The sequence below is a fragment of the Macaca mulatta genome, chromosome 8, assembly GCF_049350105.2.
Source record: "Macaca mulatta isolate MMU2019108-1 chromosome 8, T2T-MMU8v2.0, whole genome shotgun sequence".
NCBI classification, from domain to species: domain Eukaryota; kingdom Metazoa; phylum Chordata; class Mammalia; order Primates; family Cercopithecidae; genus Macaca; species Macaca mulatta.
This window is the reverse complement of record NC_133413.1, coordinates 107,003,470-107,015,911: the sequence shown is the minus strand read 5'-3', so window position 1 is coordinate 107,015,911 and position 12,442 is coordinate 107,003,470. Positions and strand designations below refer to the sequence as shown.

General features: G+C 40.2%; 1 protein-coding gene across 1 annotated transcript in view; it reads right to left on the bottom strand.

Annotated features, from left to right (window-relative positions):
- Positions 1 to 5,468: 5,468 nt before the first annotated feature.
- The window catches only part of SDC2 (syndecan 2), a 117,146-nt gene continuing 110,172 nt past the window's right edge, over positions 5,469 to 12,442 (bottom strand). The window contains 2 exon segments of the mRNA NM_001260964.1: positions 5,469 to 7,834; positions 8,756 to 8,891. Of these exon segments, the coding sequence (NP_001247893.1) occupies positions 7,671 to 7,834; positions 8,756 to 8,891 (300 nt within the window). The 3' untranslated portion in view covers positions 5,469 to 7,670.

The window sequence follows — 12,442 nt, the reverse complement described above, 5'->3', positions numbered from 1 at the left end:
TCAAATAATTCTTACTCCTTCACCCAACTACTATGTTCTATGTTAAAAACAGTTCAGATTTTATGTTATTAATGACCAGGTAGAAGAGGATACTTTACCTAACTATTAATTTTCTCAAAAATGTGTCAGTGGTGCATTGTGGGGACTTTCCTCCCTTGCAATGAAAGATTGTGCTATCTGCTAAGCATCTGCCAACATGGCAAACCAGTGCTCAATAGTGAATCAGGTACTGGTTCACCTAAAAAGATAGTCAGAATGCCAGAAGGCAGACCCAGGACCATCCTTCTCTATTTGCAGTAGTCCCCCACCTGCAATTTCACTTTCCACAGTTTCAGTTACCTGAGGCCAACTGCTGTCCAAAAATATTAAATAGGCCAGGCGTGGTGGCTCATGCCTGTAATCCCAGCACTCTGGGAGGCCATGGCGGGTGGATCACCTGAAGTCAGGAGTTCAACACCAGCCTGACCAACGTGGTGAAACATCATCTCTACTAAAAAATACAAAAATTAGCTCGGCATGGTGGCGGATTCCTGAAATCCCAGCTACTCGGGAGGCTGAGACAGGAGAATCGCTTGAACCTGGTGGGGGCAGAGGATGCAGTGAGCTGAGATTGCACCACTGCACTCTAGCCTGGGTGACAGAGCAGGACTCTGTTTCAAAAAAAGAAAAAAAAAATTAAATGGAAGATTCTGGAAATAAACAATTCGTAAGTTTTGAATTCTATGTAGTTCTGAGTAGTGTGATTAAATGTCCTGCCATTTTGCTGTATCCCACCCGGGACATGAATCCTCCCTTTGTCCCATGTCCTTATTCTGTAGACGCTCTCCACTGCTTAGTCACTGAGTAGCCATCTTGGTTATCAGATCAGTGGTCACAGTACCACAGTGCTTGAGCTCAAGTAACTCTTATTTTGGTTAATAATGGTCCTAAAGTGCAGGAGTAGTGATGCTGATAATTTAGATATTCTAAGAAAAGCCGTAAAGTGCTTCCTTTAAGTGAAAAGGTAAAAGTTGTCAACTTTATAAGGAAAGAAAAATATTGTATACTGAGGCTGCTAAGATCTAAGGTCAAAATGAGTCTTCTGTCTGTGAAATCGTGAACACTATATTGTTATAATTGTTCTGTTTTATTATTGTTGTTGCTCATATCTTACTGTGTCTAATTTATAAATCAAACTTTATCATTGGTATGTAAGTGTAGGAAAAAACATAGTTTATACAATTGTCAAAGTCAAATAAGATATAGAGATGAATCTCTAAATTTAAAATGTTTTAGTCCAGGCTTGGTGGCTCATGCCTGTAATCCCAGCATTTTGGAGGTCGAGGCAGGTGGATTACTTGAGGTCAGGAGTTTGAGACCAGCCTGGGCAGCATGGTAAAACCTTGTCTCTACTAAAAATACAAAAAATAGCCAGGACTGGTGCTGCATGTCTGTAGTCCCAGCTACTTGAGAGGCTGAGGCAGGAGAATCACTTGAACACAGGAGGCGAAGGTTGCAGTGAGCCAAGATCTCGCCATGGCACTCCAGCCTGGGTGACAGTGAGACTCCATCTCAAATAAATAAAATAAAATAAAATAAAATAAAATAAAATAAAATGTTTTATATGGGAAGCAAGAATTGAAATTCAAGGAATGCACACAGACTGGGTGGTCTTCAGTATGTCCAAAGAACAAGAGAAGGTTGGAGGTTTTATAAAAAGGAGAAATGTTACCTACTGCTTTTCAGTTCATTGGCACCATTTTCAAGAAAGTTCACTGGAGAGCTGGCAGGCTCTGATTGGTGAGTGACTGCAGTAGGTAAAACTAGTCTGAGAGACACAGCAGCTTGTTTCAGTAGCTGTTGATAAAACTAGTTTCAGGTTACAACAGGCAGCTTCAGCAGCCAGGCTTGCAGAGAATTACATTCTCAGAGCAATGTTATATACCATACGTTCTTCTTCTCTTAGGCTCCTTGACTGTGAATTGGTTGGATATGAAAAAAATGACCCAATTTGTATGAGCAACTTTCACACAGTATAGGGCTAGATATCTCCATGGTTTTAGGCACCCACTAGGGGTCTTGGAATGTATCTTCTTTGGATAAGCGGGGGGGGGGGTGCTACTGTACTTACCTCTGCAAATAATCTCATCTAGTCCCACGGCTTTTAACACCATCTACATGCTGTTCACTCGTGTGTCATCACCAGGGGTCCAGGAAGGAAAACAGAACCCACACCTGGCAGCGCAATAGAGAGAATTTAATACCAGTTGGTTGCAAAGATGTTGGAAAAGTTGTAAGGGCAAACTGGAGAGAGAATACCAACGTCAGGAAGTTGATGCCTCCCTAGGGGTAGAGAAACCAAGAAGGAAAGTGGAGTTATGAGAGTTTAGGAATAGTGGGAGCTAGGGACATGGAGGAGGGCTTGCCTGGTGGGGATTTAACTACAGAGGAAGTGCATTCATGCTAGAGATGTTGCCTAGAGCAAAGAGAGGGGAAAGTACTCTGGCTTTTCCTCTCCTACTGACTGCAGTCTTTCGCCAGTGTCTTCCATTGGCCAAACTTTCCCAGAGGCCAGTTGGCAAGGAAGCTTGGGAAATGTAGCTTGCGTGGGTCAACCTTGCACACCCAACTCTCCTGGTATCCACTCATCCTCAAGCCATGCAGAGTAGAGCATGAAAGAGCAGGAAATGAATCAGAGTGCCAACAGGCAAATGAACACTAACACTTCCCCTAAATTAACATCTCCAGCTCCAAGAGAGGACCTCTTCTCTGAGTTCGATTCTGACATGTAATTTGTTCACCTGACACTTCCACTTGGTTGTCTAATAGTCCTCTCCAATTTAACATGGCCCAATACAAACCCTTGGTTTAGCAGCCAATTCCCCTTGGTATTCCTTCTCAGAACGATTCATCCACTGCTCAGTAAAAATAGCAATGCCCTCTTTGATTCTTTTCTTTACTTCCTACTTCTTCCAACCTTTTAGAAAGACCTATTGATTGTTCCTCCCTAAACAGTTCCTCTCCATCTCCACTATGACCACCTTAGGCCAAGCCACCACCATTCCTTCCCTAGGTGGCTATAATGACCTCCCACTGTGTCCACTTATAATGCATTGTTCAGGGGGCAGTTCCTGCAGACCTTGAGGGCAAGGGTAAGAAGCAGGGGCTTTATTCTAAGTGCTATAGGAGCCATTGGAGAAAGCAACATAAACTAATTTCTACCTTAATGAGATCAGTTTAGCTTCCTCGTGGGAAATAAAATACAAAGGAACAAAAGAGGAAGAAGACAAGTTAAGAGGGGATTGCACTTCTCAGCCCCCTTCTTCCACCTCTTCTACCTCTGTCTCCCCCCTCACCAGCTACTGGTCTTCTCCCTGTTACTCCAACATGCCAAGCTTGTTCCCTCTTCAGGATCTTTTCACAGCTAAAATCATGCTTGTCCTGATTTTAGCACAACTGGCTACACATCACTCAGGGCTTTTCTTCTCAGAGATCTTTGCTGACTCAGCTGTAGTAGTAATGATGGCTGCTCACAAATATCCCCTCTCTCTCCTTCCGGGCACAAAGTAAGATTGCACTTCTCTGCACCCTGGACATGAGATGTGGCCATATGACTTGCTTTGGCAAATTAAGTATGGGTGGAATCTTTAAGATCCCACTGTGTGCTTCACCCTTTTTCCTTCTACCAGAGTGACCACCAGTGTTTCAGATAATGGCTACTCCATCAGCCTGAGCCCTGGAGAGGGGATGACAATCATCCAGAGCACAGCTCCCCATCAACCAGTAGGACACAGAGTGGAGCAAGAAAGAAATCTTTGCTGTTTTAAGTTGCTGAGACTTTCAGATTGTGACCATAGCATACCTAGCCTCTCCGGACTGTTACAGCCCTTCAGTCCCACATGTCAGCTTATATTGTATCATGTCCATTGTGGAAATTACCAACTGATAACTTCCATTTGTTAGTTTCATTTATTGATTTTATTTCCACTCTGCAACCCACACCAAGTTCATGAAAGCTCCACGTGAGCCGGGTCCTTGTCTATGTGGTTCACCACCATACCTTCTAATGCTTGAAGTTTCCAGTGCATAGTCAGTAGGCAAATACCTGTTGAACTTCTGATGGATTGCACATACAAGCATTTGTTTTTTGAATGCTATTGTGCCAACAAAACTGGAATAAATGCATCTTGCACTCAGCATCTCTGAAGCACCAAAGCCTAACATTTCACTCTGCTATTTGTGGGTTGGACTGACAGCTTGGGTTACACCCTTCCAGCTAATTCGCAGGAAACCAAGTTGCTCTCAAAGTTGTCACGATTCCATGCTCAGAAAAGGCCCTGCTAAAGATCATGTGCAGCAGATAAACAAAAATAAATGAAACTTTACAACCATAAACCATAAGAGTGAAGTCACCCAGAGTTTGGAGATAGAGTGGGACAGAAGTGATTCTGGAAACTGTTTTTACCACTAAAAGATGTTGTTTTACCCTTTTAAAGTTTTTTGTGCTGACTTAATGTAACTCCCCAGAAATGGCCAAGTCTCAAATTTCACTATTGTCATAAAATACGAGACCTGAAAAAAACCTTAGGGATCACTCAATTCAGATTACTCCATTTATCATCTGGCTTAATTTTAATTGGAAACCTCTTAGGGTCTCACCGATGTCTGCTGCGAGCTTAGAATTTAGAAATTCACATTAGAGATAGCGTTGCTCGAAGTTGTTCCCTTTTTTGGTACTATCAAATATGTTTAAAAATATTTTTTTCTCTACCACCCCCTTATGTAATCGAAATAACACTATAAAGATCACACTTATAAAATTAACCCCACAATATTTCTAGGTTTTATATTTTTGCTTACCTAACATCTTTCCTTGATGTTTCAAAATGTCTAACATATTGAAGAAATAAAGCTCCTTAAAACTATGAAGTAGGACACAGTAGTTTCTTTAGGGACACTTGAAGAAGGTAATTGTATTCTATATTTAATTAGCTTACTCTCCTAGACCTAACAGACTATATCCATAAGTACATTTTGTCTAACTTGCAAAAAAGTGCATTAACAAAAATTCACTAAACATTTGATGTGAAACTATCAATCCTTAAGAGATGGCAATTTTTATAATGTTGTTCACTTTTATTAAACAGGTCCTAATCCTGAAATTCAGGTACTACGCACCCACCTGCAGCTGAACATGAAAAACAAAAATAAAACCCAAGTGCTTCCTATTCCCCCTACGGGCTGAAAATGGGACAGTGTGAATATTTCAAGTCTCTCAAACACAAAGCCGTATTCACTCAAGGGAAATCATTTACATGTGGTTAAGGAAACAGGAAATTTTCACATTGGCTTTAATATTTACATTTTACCAAAATTTTCCTGAACTCAGTAATCATTACTAACACTTTTTATAGTATTATTTACTGCATCTTAAAAATAAAAACTAAGCAGAAAGTGTACAGTTGAAGAAAACTGGATGTCAGTCTATACAATGATTTACTTTTGGCATGACAGACTTTATTTTGGCACTTTCACAAATATTTTGCTTTACAGCAGTGACAAAATATTTGCCAGAAATTTTTCTTTTCCTGGCACGGATATTCCAAGCAGTTGTTATTCTATGAATTGAATTGCACTCTGCTTTGCACAGTTAGAGGTATAACCGTTCCTACCCTCTGTAATTGAGGGACACTGCGTGGCTTTAGAAAGCACTGTTTCCTTTTAGTCACTCTGAAGTGAATTGACTCTGTACGTGATGGGGCAGGAATTTGAGAATTAATTAAGGCCATTAAGGATTTAAGTAAACACTGTTCCAAGTGTTGCTTAAAAAATGTTTCTAATGAATTCTGTGGCAATTCCAGGGAATGCTCTCAAAATGAAGTATTCATACTTTATTAAAAGTAAATTGTATGTTGGAAAAGTTGCTTTTTTTGCTGTCTTCCTACTTGGATGGCTCACAGTTTAAAACAAAATTAATGGTAAAATAGAAAAAGGAAATGTTTAGTACAGAAAGTACCAGCCAGGGTACCCTCATACCTCCATCTCCTTCCCCAGGCATCACTCTTTCCAGCCACTCAATCCTAAAGCAGTGAGGCCCTCATTTTAACACACAGAGCCTCCTTGCCTACCCTCCTTCCCTGTAACGTGAGCTATTGTAGTCCATTTATTAGTTCTTCGGTTAAGCTTCAGTAGACACTTGGAGCACAGTTGCAAAGGTAAATCAATCTATAGGCCTAAGCCTTAGATACCAACATCAGGAAAGCCCCCTTCAGATCTTTGGAATTTAGAGTCTTAGAAGTTATTTGCAAAAGCAGGCATCTGTCTTAATATTGCCATCAGCTATTCAATAAAGGTTGCAAACTTCGAAATTCCCTGGCAGCCTTCCAATATCTCTACCTAGACACACACAGGATAATACATTCAGATTTCCTCTGGCCAATTCAGTAATAAACAGTCTCATCGACAGGCTCTTTGGTCTTGATTTACAGACACTGTGGAACACTTAGAAATCAAACCCACGTCATCCTTGAGAGCAGACGGCCGTTAGCAAAGGGGAGATGTACATTTGATCAAAAATGTACAAAATTTATAACAGTGACATTTTCAATATTAGGCCACATGATTTATTCAGTAGTTTTTATGTTCCCAAATTACAATTTATGTCTATTCATAAGACTACAAAAGTTACCATTAGAATTGTCTGTGCTTATAAAATACCAACTTTTTTTTAAACTGTTATATATACTCATTAACACCAGTCTGCAACAAGTTACATAGAATCAGAGGCACTTCAAAGGCTTAAAAAGACGTTTACAACTTAAATGCATTTTTAAGAACAAAAACTTATTTTTCTTTAAACCTCTACTCGTACCTTCAAATTGCAAGAAATTAACAAATACAGTGGCCAAAGGAATCTGCAGCAACTTCTTAAAATACTGTTAGCATCTTTGGGTTTGCTGAGGCTTGTCAGTAACTTACATCAAATCCTCCCAAAAGAAGATCTGATTAGATAGATATGACTAAACAGTTTTGTAGTAATAATCCAATTTTACACATTAATTTGCTGTTGCAAATCTGCCCAAAGCTACAGGTAATGAAAAATAAAGCAAGTGTAAAATGGATAGTCTGACACTTAAAAATTTATACAAAGTGGAAGTTAAAGTTTACATATTTGAAAATCACATATACACTAAATTACCATTATCTGAATTTTCCAAAGACAAATTGCACCATGACAGCTACAAAAGGCATAGGGTTTGGTTTTAAGGGCACAAGAAGGGAGGGCAGAGGAGAGGAGGGCGACAACAGATAAATTAACAAAGTAAGACCAACTTGGTAAGGTTAATCTGAGACATGCTGACACAAATGAAACAGCTTTCATCATTGAGTCATAGGAAAAAGACAATCATTTTGTATTTGCGCATAAAAGTTTAAACCAATTCCATGAACATCGAGGGTTTTCATAACATAATATTTTGCCACTGCTATTCACAGAACACTGCAGATGTTAAATTTTATGTTGTTCTAAAGAAATACATGAAATGTTTTAAATACAATGGGATTTTATCATTAAAGTGCCAGAATGGCTCTTTAATGAAAAAAACAAAAAACAAAGATCTTCATTATTCTATGCAAAAGCTTTATTTTGAAAAGTTCAGTGATCTCATAAATAGAGACACTAAGTTGGAGTTTTAAGCATAAAACTCCTTAGTAGGTGCCTTCTGGTAAGCAGCACTGGATGGTTTGCGTTCTCCAAGGTCATAGCTTCCTTCATCCTTCTTTCTCATGCGATACACCAACAGCAGGATAAGAAAAATTGCAAAGAGAAAGCCAATAACTCCACCAGCAATGACAGCTGAAACAATCAAAAGGAAAATGACTTTAGAAGAGATTCAAGGGTTGCAGACGTTAGCTTTATTGTCAAGCCCAATCTGCTTACATTTTTCTAAAAGGCTTAATTTGAAAACCCCAATAAAAAAAAAAACAAAAAAAACTAGATTCAATGAAGCAACCTGGTAACTATGCAAATCTCAAACTCCTCAGGAAGGTACAGTAATTTCTTTGGTTAGTGTTAACAATACCACCCAAAAACCTCAATAAGAAAAAGCTGGCCTTGATCTTCACTCATTCCATACTTGAAAACTACTTTTGTCTTTTCAGAACTCACATTTCATATTCTAATTTTCTAATTGCTTTTTTCAACACAAAACAGTGTAATTGACTTAAAATTTTAAAGAGTATATATGAAAAAAGCATGCAAATTTATTTCTATTCTTGGACTTGAGACTATCAAGTGTTCCTAAATCTTGAAAATTTTCCCCTTTAAAATATGTGCACTTCCATCCAATTAAGTTAAAATAGAAATAACGTTCTTAACACCTTGGGCAGTACATATGTGAACTGCCTTCCCCCTAAAGAACTTTTCCTTCTCTTTATTTTGAAATGTGGAACGCCTTCGAGCAAGACTGATGGATCTTCACACTCTGCCATCTCTCTACATCCAGTTGTTCTGGATCAATTCAGATGTTAACTTTCCCTCTTTTAGGCTACCTCCCATCCCCTGCACGATGGCTGGTGAAGGGGTAGGTTGAGGGAGCTGGTGGACAATAAAGACAATGTTTGCTGAGCCTCTTGCTTCTCGCTGTAGAAGCAAGCATCCGCAAGACTGCTTTCAGCAGAAAGGTGACAGCAAGCTTTGCTGCACTTCTGAATATCACTTAGACTAACAGAAGCCTATACAGGCACCCTCCCACCTGACACCCACCAGGATACTCACCTGCTAGGACTTCTGTCCGTTTAAACAGACTGTCTGAGTGTTTCTCAGTATACACATTTGTATCTTCTTCAGATGGGTCCATTTTCCTTTCTGAGTCAGAGAGGTGAACTTTCTCTTTATCAGTTTCTTCAGGTGACTGGTATGGGAAACAGGGAAAGATTACACTGATTTAAGAAAATGTGCTGGAAGGAAGAAATAATGAGTATACTCCAAAATTCCTTTTTTTTCCCCAAAGAATGAGTTTAGGAAATAGTTGGAATAAACACTTGTGTGATGTTTATAGCAATGGGTGAGTGTCATGATGGACCCATGTAGTTCATGGTTTTGCGTAACACCCATCACATGATCAGGCAAGTCAGAGAGCTAGTGAGTTCATAATAATGCTAAGGACATGGTGAGGTTGTTTTAGTGGACATTTCCTAAGATCTCTACTTTCTCACCACTCTTCTAACTTCGGGTCACCATCTCCCTCCGACTGCTCTAACCCAACAGCACTGCCCCAGTTCTCCTTACTCCTTCACTTCTCAACTACACAGGGCACGATGACAACAGCTCCCTTTCAGATATTCTCTCATGCCTGACTGGGCTTTTCCTGTCCCCACTCTGCAGGGAGCAACCCCCAAGCCTTACTCCTAATGCTTCCCCCTAGTCATATCACCTTCAGCAAACCCTGGACCAGGACTTCCGGGGACTTGGGTTGTGCAAGTAGCTCCTCCCTGATCATATCATACTTCTTTTCTCCACCTGGATTTCCTCACCTGTCTAATGAACAACACTCACAGGGTCTCAGACACTGCACAATGCTCAAGTAGAAATCTACCTCTCACAGCCGCCATCTCTAGTCAGCATTATTCCCAAGAAGTCAGCAGCCTGCAGGACATTAACTGTTGGCTGTACCACCTTTAACTCTACTCGTCAAGTCTAAGTAGTAATTAATTCACTGCTGAATCGGATCAGCCTTCTTTTCTATTCCCATTAATGGCGCTGTATTTTGGGGTGTTCCCAAGTTATCTATTTCGACGCATTTCTTATCATATGTTATCCATGTCACAGCACTGTCAATTTGCCTCCATCTTGCTCTCACATTAACTTCTTCCCTTGGGGTCTCATTTCCACAGCTTTGTTAAGGTGGCCAGCACATCACACCCCAGCTCCCATCCTGCTTCGACCTCAGAACTGTACGTGTTGGGTAGCTTCCAGTCCTCACCCAATCCACCACTTACTCCCAGCAGAAAACCCTGTGAGGCCATTTCCACCACCTCTTCATCATCAAAAATGATTCTTAACATCTGTGCTGTAGTTCAGTGGTCCCCAATCTTTCTATGAAAAAAATACAGGCCTCCTACCAGAGGTTCCATTTCAATTGGTCTGACTTCAGGTCACCATCTCCCTCTGACTGCTCCAATCCAACAGCACTGTCCCAATTCTCCTTACTCCTTCACTTCTGAGCTGTACAGGGCACTATGTAGCTGGCACTGATTTTTATTGCTATTTAAGTTCTCCAGACAATTCTATAGTTTGAGAACCAGTGGGTTAGAGAAGTCCCATTCAAAGGAGTTGTTCATTCTCTAACAGTCTGAAGTTCTTGTTGGCCAACATCACTGATGAAAACACTGTCAACTTCATTGAGGTTTAAGACTAAATGTGGCTGGGTAGGGAGCCTGAGGTGAGAGGATCATTCAAGACCAACCTGGGCAACATGCTTAGACCTCATCTCTACAAAAACATTTTTTAAATTAGCCAGGCATGGTGCTGTGTACCTGTGGAGGATCTCTTGATCCCAGGAGTTGGAGGCTGGGGTGAGCTATAATTGTGCCACTGCATTCTAGCCTGAGTGACAGAGTGAGACCCTGTCTCAAAAAAAAAGACTGCAGACAATAATCCTCAGCTCTACTACTCTTCATAAGTTCCTGAGAGCTTCCTACCATCTTCATTAGGATCCACAGAGTCTAACATACCATGGCTCAGCAAAGCAACTGATTGCTTTCTGAAGGCTAGAGTTCATCCAAAATGGCGGCCTGCTAGTTAAGTCTAGAGGCTTAAAGAGTGTAAGAAGAAAAGACCTCACCTTCTTGGGCTGTGCAAGTAGCTCCTGTGGGACCCTGACGACATCACACTTCTTTTCTGCACCTTAAGGCCACCCTCATTGCTAGGAAGGACCATAAGCTAGACCAGGTGGATTCATTTGTACTCTAGGGTATGTAAGATCAGTAGGTCCCTGTCTCAGTGAGCAGAAAGCTAGGCTTCCACTGAAGGTGGTATGTAATAAAGTACAATAAAGAGTAATTGTCGTTCTCAAGTTGCAAGAAACTCTGTACTATCTAAACCTCAACCTCCTATGCTTTACAAAAAGCAGAGGCCATAGAAAAATGTTCATTGCACTGGTGCACAATATGCACTGAAAAGGTCACGGTCCTCTCTATTACTATGAGAGAAGAAAATTATGATAGGCCTTCCCAGGCCTTCGGGTACCAAAGTAAAGCAGAAGAGAGCAGCACATTGGCAGTATTTTTCCTGATTTTTTTCTATTCTTCTCATGAAAAGCCCATCATTAATTGGCTGCCTGGTGGAAGGACGGACAACAGATCAGAGAATGGATTATCTGGGTTCTAGTCTAGAAACCTTTTCACTGCTCATTAGTACTGCTTTACTATCACAGGTTAGAAAAGGGAAGAGAAATATCAAATAGGTGAATACTCAGGTTTGTGACTAAGGAGAGAGGTAAACAAGTTCTGGTGAGAAATGAAATGGACATAAGCAGTCACTGTAATATGAGAGACTGAGTTTAATTTATCCATATCCACATCATCTTTGTTCCATTGTTATTACAAATCATATGGTTTCACCATGGGATTTTTGGGTCCCTAAAGTCATTTAAGAGAGTTGATCTTTTCAGTTTCCTCTGACTCAGCTTCTGATCCGGCAGGCTGAACAAAGCGTGCAATCCAGGGATCTGAGAGTATGGGGACTGAAGGACTCCACATAACTGGAGCCGCCCTGCAGCTGGAAGTGCACAAGCCTCAAGCAGCTCTGGGTGGAAAATTCATTTTTCAAGTCGAAATGTTTTATCGTATAGAGGCAGAGGCTTGACTAAGAAGAAACCATTTTGTAATATGGAACTAATCTGAAATACCTTAACTCTTGTATGAATATATGTGCAAAATCAATCTGCAAAAAGGCAGCAGGGATGATTAAATGAGGCCAAGTAAAGATCTGCCACATCCATGTCTGGTTGTTTGGATGCCATGGAAATGGAACAGAAGTAAAAGCTTATGAGTGATGCTCTGCTCAAACAAATAATGAGATGGCTTTTTTTGCATTTTAGTCACTTAAATTTATAACAAACTAGAGAGGATATCTGTAACAGTGACATTAATGCCACTGTGAGACCGATTCAAAAGCAAAATCTACACTAATGGTATCCTAGAGGCAATGTTCAATTCGGCTGTACCACATAAAGACCAAAATGAAAAATTTAATCATCATTATTCATGTTATTCATGATCAATATTATCATTATCAGTGCTGTGAACAGTGTTCGACACATAATGATAGCACTCAATAAATCTTCCATAAATGGATGAATTTTTATTATTACTACATAGAACACAAATGATAGTAAGAATATAAAAGTATTAAAATAGTTTGGGCTCCTTAATTTTTAAGTTCACCTGCCAAAGTTCTATA